General features: G+C 37.1%; 3 protein-coding genes across 3 annotated transcripts in view; 1 reads left to right on the forward strand and 2 right to left on the reverse strand.

Annotated features, from left to right (window-relative positions):
• Window positions 1-4,526, reverse strand: part of cul4b (cullin 4B) — a 10,395-nt gene extending 5,869 nt beyond the window's left edge. Inside the window, exons 1-7 of the mRNA XM_032527833.1 lie at window positions 3,609-4,526; window positions 2,141-2,256; window positions 1,953-2,056; window positions 1,761-1,830; window positions 1,283-1,356; window positions 1,027-1,189; window positions 381-470 (exon numbers count right to left, since the gene is read on the reverse strand). Coding sequence (XP_032383724.1) covers window positions 381-470; window positions 1,027-1,189; window positions 1,283-1,356; window positions 1,761-1,830; window positions 1,953-2,056; window positions 2,141-2,256; window positions 3,609-4,077 — 1,086 coding nt within the window. The 5' untranslated portion in view covers window positions 4,078-4,526. The remainder of the gene's footprint in view (window positions 1-380; window positions 471-1,026; window positions 1,190-1,282; window positions 1,357-1,760; window positions 1,831-1,952; window positions 2,057-2,140; window positions 2,257-3,608) is intronic.
• The window catches only part of c1galt1c1 (C1GALT1-specific chaperone 1), a 14,216-nt gene that overhangs the window by 925 nt on the left and 3,923 nt on the right, over window positions 1-9,368 (reverse strand). The gene's annotated exons all lie outside the window — the stretch shown is intronic.
• mcts1 (MCTS1 re-initiation and release factor) lies at window positions 6,226-8,575 on the forward strand. Its single transcript, XM_032527918.1, has 6 exons — window positions 6,226-6,487; window positions 7,421-7,573; window positions 7,671-7,768; window positions 7,851-7,984; window positions 8,173-8,240; window positions 8,327-8,575. The coding sequence occupies exons 1-6, from the start codon at window positions 6,477-6,479 to the stop codon at window positions 8,406-8,408; spliced, it is 546 nt and encodes a 181-aa protein (XP_032383809.1). The 5' UTR covers window positions 6,226-6,476; the 3' UTR covers window positions 8,409-8,575.

Genomic DNA, 9,368 nt, shown 5'->3' on the forward strand with positions numbered 1-9,368 from the left:
AAAAAAAAATCACTCAAAACACAGCATGTATTGTGCCTTTTGTTCGTTCTGATCACCTGAAGCTGTGGATGGAGGATATGTTGGTATTGTTGTTCTTCTATTTTGGGTTTCTTGTTGTGTGTGGTATTAAATGCTTTATTTGTGTGTTTATTTTTTAACATTAACACAAAATGCTGAGTCCGTTTGGTTACATTCTGTGTAACTAAAATAAAGACCTGATGTTGCAATTTGTGTTTTAGATACATAAATACTATAATAGACACTGGACATATACTGTGTAATCAGATTGTCTCAATTTGTCCAGTTATTCAAGGAAATAAAATAAAAAATCACAAACAAAAACAAAAACAGACCCAGAGTACCAAGGTCACATAAATCACCTCTCTCTGCTGCATCAGCCTCTGTCCCTCTGCAGCGTACAGCCGATTAGTTTCCTCCAAAAAGCGTTGCTCAAAAGAGTCCTGATAAATCTGTCATGGATGGAGAGAACACAGGTTTTATTAAAGCCATTTGTCAACAAGAAACTGACTCCTCATCACACCCCTGTGTGGGTCACGATCTCAAACACCACAGCTGCAAAAGCCACACTCCCATGTCGAAGTGTCCTTGGGCAAGACGCTAAACCATGAGTTGCTTACGATGCTGCACCATCGGTGTGTAAATGTGTGTGAGTGCTTATGAGCAAGTGGCATCTTGTACGGCAGCCTCGGCCACAGTGTGTGAATGGTTCCTGTACTGTGTTAAATTGCTTTTACACTAGAAAAGGGCTATATAATATAACAGTCCAGTTTAAAACAAGGACCTGAGGCAAAAAAACATGAATCCCTCCAAGCTACTATGGAAAGCAATCTCAGCCTCAAGACCTGGCAGAGTCAATACAAGCTGGAACAACTCCCTCGACGGGGTACATTGGAGGCCGATCGGCTCCGTGCACAGATCAAGACAAAGATACAGCCTTCCAAATACAGCTGACACTTTGTGTGGATCGTTATTAAAATAAGAATAAAATGTTACATGGTTAGTCACCTGCAGGTCAGAGAGCATGCTCAGCAGGCTCCTCAGTAGACTGCGGTCTATCGCCTCTCCATTTCGCTCCCTCTCAATAAGCAGCAGAATCCCGTCGATAGTTTTACTCTGGACCTTCAGATCACTGATGATGTAGAACCTGAACAGCTCCAGACCCATGTCCCTGCAGACCAGAGCAAGGATGTTTAAACAACCACTTTAAAACAGAAATCAGCCTCATTCTATTGTAGAACAGCTGGCATTAGTGATCACTCACCAGATTGATGGCAGCATTGAATTTTGTAAAACATAGGTGCGGTCCAAAAACAAAAATATACTCCTAATCATGATCTGTGAAACAATGACAAACATCCACAGTTAGAAAATGGCACTAATGACAGAGTTATTCTTTTATAACCATTTTCTTGTCCAATTAAAGGGGCACGCTACAGATTTTACACATGCAGCTCCGTTCACTTTTCACAAGGAGTACTTCTCAGTCTGTGAAAACACTTTGTATGATGTCTTCTGTGGCTCTGAGGGTGCTTTTCTAAAGTCTGAGAAAATAACTCTGATCTTGATTTTGGTTTGAGACTTTAAAATAAATTGTAATAATTGTGTCCTATATCCCCAAACATTATGCATTTAAACATGAAAATTAATTAAAACAAATTGCATGGGTAGCCAGGTCATGTAAACAGACTTTCAAAAGATATGACAACTAGAGCCTGACTTATTAAATTTAAAACACGTACCATTTGTCTGCAGTGATCTTGCCAGCACTTGTCAATTTTCTTTAGGAAAAGCACACTGTCCAGGGCGTCCGTATGAACAACGTTAAGGAAAAAGAGCGCTGTTGCAATATGGCTGCCTGATCAATCCTAAATCATATACAAGTGAGTAAATAGTGATAGAAATTGAAGATAAATAGAAACTGTAAAGGATATTCTCTGAATTGATCAATTTGTGCCTTGATGTGGTCTTCACACACGGCCCTCAGCTGTTTGTAAAGTTTGGCAGATATCTTATGGGAGCACAGGTTCTCAACAGCCTGAGGGGACAAACACCAGTGTCACAAGGGACATGTTCTTATCAGTGAGCTTCCTCTGGGAGGTCAACAGGTCTGCAATTATACCTGATAGAGTTCCTCTAGATTGTACTTAATTGAAGTGCTGTTCTGTATGGCCTCCACTGCCTCCTTCAGCTTCTGCCAGGTCTCCTGCGTGTAGTTCTCTGGCAATTTGGGCTTTTCTGTGTGCAAAAATTGAAAGAAAAAAAAAACAAACAATTGTACTGATAACACTGTAAAATGTTGCAGGCTCCTGAGCAAAACAAGCGTTTCTTCTTTAAGTATAACCAGACAATAGTGACAAAAAAATAAAAAATCTAATATCTGGTTATTGCATTATATTTTGGTTACTGAAGATATGACTAGGGCTGGGCTATAAGCTCATACCATGATATCCATCCAAAAAGCTCTACCGTCACATCTCCTCTCTCTAAATCTTGTGACTGCAGTAGACAATACAACACTCACTACGTAACTTCAGATATTCTAAGTGTACATATGCACTAACCTTGGCAGGTATACTATGCACCTCTTAAAGAGAATTAAGTGCAGACTGCTCTCAAACCAGATTCTTTAGTTTTACTATTATCTGATGTTTTGTTTTTTTATTTCTCCTTCAATTGTTTCAATTAACTGTTATTTGTTGCGTGATCGCTGGTGGTTTTGCCCTGTCTGTGTTGTTCTTGTATGCTGGTTGTCTGACTATGAATGCTTCTTGTGTTCAGGTCTCTCTACAAAAAAAAGACATCTCGATCTCAATAAAACTCTGATTCATCAGCAAACAGCTAAATATATTTAAAATGGTTAAATATGGCTGAAATCATTAACCATTATAAAATGTTGCAATTTTCCAATATTGCTAAATTACATATGAATGAATAAACTTGACATTCGAAGCAATGGCCTGAGCTCCACTGTATAACAACTGCAATTTTGTTTTTAATTATTGCTTGCTCAGAAGCACTATTTTTGAAGTACAAAAATTTGAGAAACGATATCACAAGATCGAATCATCACAATGTGACTTTGCAAAAAAATCCTACAAACAATTTTTAATAATGTCTTTTTACAGAGTTATTAGCGATTCCTAATAGGACTTTTAGAACTAATTTAACTGTTTTAGTTATGTTAAATTAGATAATTTCTCAAAAAATATATATGCCTAAATTTCTTCTGACTCAATTATATCCCACCCACATGTTGACAACTCATTGGTACCAAGGTGACTAGTGAAAGAAATTTCAGTTTTTTTTAAGTTTTATACATTTTTTAGATCCTTGTAATGCCAATGTGATGTTAGAAGCCTTCCTGGTTTACTGACTCAGCTAAGTTTATAATATTTTAGCATTCAAATTGTAACGCAGCCTTCAGGAAGAGAAGAGACTAACGAGATCCAGTCTCCTATCACAATGTTACAATGCCTTGTCCAGTGGGGACAACATCACGGTGCCGGGGGGGGGACTTGTTAGTTGTATATTGCTGTCAGTGAATGTTTTGGAGCTTGAATCACATCATCCACCAGTTTATCTGCTACCTTTGAAGTTCTTGATGACTAGTTTCTTTGCAGCACCGGGTTTACTGTTAGAAAAGGTGCCGGATCCTGCGGGTTTGGTCAGTCCGTTTGCATGGTGTCCCACACCACCGGGCAGGAACACGGCTTTGCTTTTGTTATTAGAGCACGAAGCAGCAGCAGCAGCCTCCTCAGCCATTTTAACATCCAGGCCAATGAAATCCACTGAATCCTCAAACCTTAACTTCTTCTGGATGTGCAGCGAAGTGGGAGAGCAGGGGGAGGAGGAGGATGAAGAAGAGGAGGAATTCAGGGTCTTGGGAGGCGAGGAAGATATCGTGTCAGAAGTGTCTTCCCTCTCTGAGCCGTTTATTTTCCTCTTCTTCGGAGATGTAATGTTACCGCTGTCGTTTTTGACATCAGTAGCCGCAGTTCTAGCCTCCTGGGTCGGCGGTGGTGGGGGATTAGGGGTAGATAAACCTGTTGGAAACATGAAAAAACGGGAATACGAATTCTTAACAGCCAGTCTTTTGATCCGAAACTTCCAGGCTTGAGATGAGCTCAGTGTCCGAGAGCTTTTAACGTTATCTATTTTCCTACGGGGAAGTTTTTTATCCAAGTCTTTTATCCAGTATAAAACAGATCATAAATTGTTAAACTAAACAGCTCCACTTGAACCTAGCCTTGTCGCTTTCTTGTTATTGCTGGCAGAAGAAGAAAGATGGTTGGCTATTGCTTCCTCTTTTGCCTCTCGTGTCTAACCGCGTTGTACAATTGTTCATTAAAAGTGGTCAATTGAAGCGGCCGTTAATGATAATGATTTACAGAAGAACTGTATCTATAGCCAAAATAGGCTCACATAATACTAAAACATCCGTTAGCCAACACGGAGAAAATTCGCTCTCAAAATCTAGTCGGTGACCCCACCGGAAGTACTTTGTACATAAGTACTTTTTGCACAAACGTGTTTTTTTTTATATGCTGACAACAGTGTTGTAACTGCTCTGACCACAAGATGGCGCCAACACCATTACATGGACTTAGGAAATTTTTGTGGTCATCAGAATCAGAATCAGCTTTATTCGCCAGGTTTGAGGACACATACGAGGAATTTGTCTTTGGAGCATTGTTACTCACACTGTGCTTACACATACATATCAACCAAAACAGAAATATACACACTAATATATACACAATATATACATACTCTAAACAGAAACAATATAGAGGCATGAGTGCAATGAAGGAATGTACCCACATTCATGACCACAAAATGAATGAAGGAAGTTGCCCAGTTGTTATGATTTTAATCGATATTTACTATGTTGTAAATATGTTCTAGTTCACACTGTCAAAATAAATGTCAAAATGTAATTTAACAGATTTATTAAAGACAAACTTAAGAGCGTTTGTTCTCCATCCTCAAAGTATTTTTTTGACTAAGTTTTGACTTATTGTTTACAACGTATTTGTTTCAATGTTTAATTATATTATATATATATTTCATTATACCGACACTATGTCTAACAGCCTATGGAGATGATAAGTAACATTTTACTGAATAATATGTCTGATTGTGTGGCCTATGTGACAAATGTGTTGCTTTGAATGTGAAAAACAGTGGCATAAAGGTTTGTGATGAACTGATATGTTTTAAACTCCTCAAGGACATTTCATATATACCATATAAGATACTATATATAATTTATCCTGTAAAAAATATACCTGAGAAATTCAAAATTAGCATACAATGATAGTTAATGCCACAATTTGTTCAGTTTTTATTTAACCTAAAGAAATGACAGAATCATTTTTACAATAACTTTAGATGTTACAGCAATACTGTGAGTCATAATTAGAATAAACTGTTTTGTATGAAATGTGTGCACATGGAAGTAATTTGACTTTGGTTTTACTTTGCTCTCATTTACTTTGCTCTCAACGTTACACATAGTAGAAATCGAGATAGAAATAAACCTACAGCTAAAACAAGCTGAACCACAACCAAGATAGGTAAACTTGTGTGAATTGTAAACAAATACCAGTAGTGCAAAGAAATAAATATTGAATGGACACAGGCTTTATGAAGTGGGTGGTTACACTAGATGCATGTACATGTCTCAATACAGTATATAGCCTACAGTGTGCGGGATATATATTTTACAGCAATTGCAATGTTCATGATTACAAAAAAGTGTGTATTTCAAACTGTAAATATATAATTTATATTATTTTGTTGATAAGTAGTTTAAGGGTTACCGGGTTATTGTAGGCCTACACTGTAAAGTTAGTTTAAAAAACATTTCAGTTCCATCCATTGCATGTTTAACTTTAGGTGGACTGGCTTTGAGATGTTTGATTTATTTAATCCATCCATAATCTAGCTAACTTTATAAATATATATAGGCCTAACCAAGAAACGAATAAAGAATTGAATTGCGTCACAATAAGGAACAATTTATGCACACCAAAACTGCCTTGTCAATATGGAAACTGAACTTTACATGATCTAACAGGCACTATATGCGTATTTGAAGTGACTTATCGTGTGTTTAACTGTCTGTGAAATATAAACAACGCCAGAGCACAACTTTAGATTGTGTACACCTAAAAATTGAAATACACAAGTTACCTAGGTGACAGGAGATCAAGGCAGCGCCAATAATCGAATCCAACCGGACTTGTCGTGTAACGCAAACAACTGTCGTAAAATGACGTAACTCTCACACTGCTGGTCCCTAAACAGGCGTGGGATTGCTATACCCACTACTTGATATGTGAATTGTATTCTGTAAGTTAACGTTACTTGTGTTTGCCATAGCCGACCTGGCGCGTCCGAACAAGCGTTGTCATAATTAAGGAACGCGGTAACGGTAACAGCGACCAACGAGGATGTTTAAAAAGTACGTTGCTAATTATTTCCATGTTGTTACGTTAGCTAACCCCAGCTAACGTTAGGAGGCTAGCTAGCGTTAGCTAACTGATTAGCAATCGCGTTTTCGACTTTGTTGTGGGCTCAGGTTCAATTGAGTCATGATATTTTGTGAGATCCTCTGTTGTTACATCTGACGAGGCATGAAAAATACATTTGAACTTGTTAGTGTGGTGTGATATAAAGATACTCTCTTTACGTTTAGTAACTAGACTAAACTGTCTTGAATCCAAACATCAGGTGGTGTCATCTTGATACAGTTGGGAACATTCAGGCGCATATGAAATAAGCGAAGCATATTTTCACTTTGAAGGTTCGAGTAATATGTTTGACCTAATAATTAATATATTGAAAGGTACCTTTGCCACGAGGTTCTCAATACTATCTCTTTATTTATGGTGTATTGAAATCAAAGTTACGGCCGAATTAGAACTAGAGTTAAAGGTGTACTTATACAAATATTCATTTGATTGTCTGGAGGAAATTTGGATGGCACAATTGTTTAAATTATGTATTTATGTAACCTTTTTGATTGAAATAAATAAGAGCATTTTATTTTCTATAATTGGAGTCTCTATCCAATATATCTGCATCAGCATACTTGGGGCATTGGTTGACATTGCCATATTGTAACTAAACTAACATTGTTATCGCGACTGCCAATATTTGCCGCTGGATCAGTGTGCTTCATGTGTATTTTTGTGACATATTTAGGCCTACAGTGTATCGATTACTGGCAAATTATAAGTACAAACATAGGATTAAACTCTGTTGTAAAAAAAATAAATAAAAGAGAGATTCATTTTACATGTTAAACATGCTAGACAAGCTTGTTCTGTTTTCTGTGAGTATTGTACTTTAAAAATCATTTAATACAAAAAGCATTTTCTTTTTCCTGTTTCAGATTTGATGATAAGGAAAATGTTTCCAACTGTATCCAGCTGAAAACATCTGTGATCAAAGGCATCAAAAATCAGCTGTTGGAACAGTTTCCAGACATAGAGTCATGGCTCAATCACATAATGCCAAAAAAGGACCCTGTAAAAATCGTGAGATGGTATGACTTTATCATTTCATTTTTCCTATCAAAGTACATGCACTGTTTTCAGTATATTAGATTTTATCTACATACATTTTTTTTACTCTTCCCACAGCCATGAACACATTGAAATCCTGACAGTGAACGGAGAACTGCTTTTCTTCAGACAGAGAGAAGGACCATTCTACCCAACCCTCAGACTGTTACATAAATGTAAGCTCTTCTAATGTCAATAGCCTTTGGGTTGTGTTTGAGTTTCCTCACGCTGATTACAAATTGTCTTTGGGTTTTATAGATCCTTTCATTCTTCCACACCAGCAAGTAGACAAAGGGGCCATTAAATTTGTCTTAAGTGGAGCCAACATCATGTGCCCCGGGCTGACGTCACCAGGCGCTAAACTCTACCCAGCTGCAACCGACACAGTAGTTGTATCCTTTTATACATGATGATAATGTGTGTGGGAGCTGTTTGATTTTCACACACATAAAAAAGTAACAATTTTATTTTGTGGATTTGTCCTTTGCTAGCATTAAATATTTCTTCCAAATCCACAATAAAAAATCTCACTTTCCGTCCACATTTTAAATACAAGTTTTTCTTTAACAAGTGGATGCAGGCCATAATGGCGGAGGGAAAACAACATGCACTTTGTGTTGGTGTTATGAAGATGTCTGCAGACAGCATGTAAGATTTCTTCCCCTACAGGGGACAAAAAAATAAATCCTTGCTGTTGTTATGATGCCTGATCTAAATCTGTCTTTTGCAAACAGAGGAAAAGTCAACAAGGGAATTGGAATTGAGAACGTTCACTATCTGAATGATGGACTGTGGCACATGAAGACGTATAAATGATGACATCAACACCTTTCCCTACCCCCGCCAGACAGTGTGGAGCTCTTGACGCATGAGCTGCCCATCACCTGTTCACACCCAAGAACGTAGCTGTGTAAACAGCTGAAGGCTTTGAATCAATCGGCATAATGCACAAATAAAAGAAAGATCTTGCTTGAAAACCTTAATCTAAGTTGTTTTTTTGTTTTGGATCCAATTTAAGATTTGCACGCAATTGCCTGAGATTTTAGAATTTAATCCAATGGTGGACATGACAAAATTGTATTATTAATAACTTCAGGACAACCTAGTTCTCATGTAGTGTAGAATCTAGTTGAAGTAATGATGTAGCCTTTCTACTTATCAGAATAGGATGTGAGCATTTAGCATAATACCTGAGAGGCAGAGATGGCAAAAGTATTCACCTCCCATACTCAAGTAGAAGTACAGATACTTGTGTTAAAAAAATATATATATATATATATTTTTTTTATATATATATATAGTATAAGTACTGATTTAACTCATTTCCGTAAAAGTGAAGTACAGGCTTGTACATGTACTTAATGTATAAAAGTACATTTAACTGTGTGAATGACAAAATGTTGCTAGAGAGCTGCTGAGAAACTTCAGAGTTCATGGAAAACAGGCTCTTTATATGCTGTTGCCAACCTTGTAAATGGATGTCTGCCAACATATTTTCAAAACCATCACTTCCATCAAACGTTATGCAAACTATTTCCAGTTGGCAACTAACTGGCTTATGTGCTGGGGCTGAGCCCTAGAGAGCCAATTATATTGAATTCAGTACTGATCACGTGAAAAATATAATAATTGTAACTCCACTGAAATTATTGGAAACTAAAGTAACGAACCAATTTTGTAAAATATAAGGAGTAGAAAGTATTGATGTTTGTGTTAAAATGTAAGGAGTAAAAGTAAAAAGTTGGCAAAAATAAATAGTAAAGTAAAAATATCTGA

Source organism: Etheostoma spectabile, chromosome 10 (genome assembly GCF_008692095.1).
Source record: "Etheostoma spectabile isolate EspeVRDwgs_2016 chromosome 10, UIUC_Espe_1.0, whole genome shotgun sequence".
Classification (NCBI taxonomy): Eukaryota; Metazoa; Chordata; class Actinopteri; order Perciformes; family Percidae; genus Etheostoma; species Etheostoma spectabile.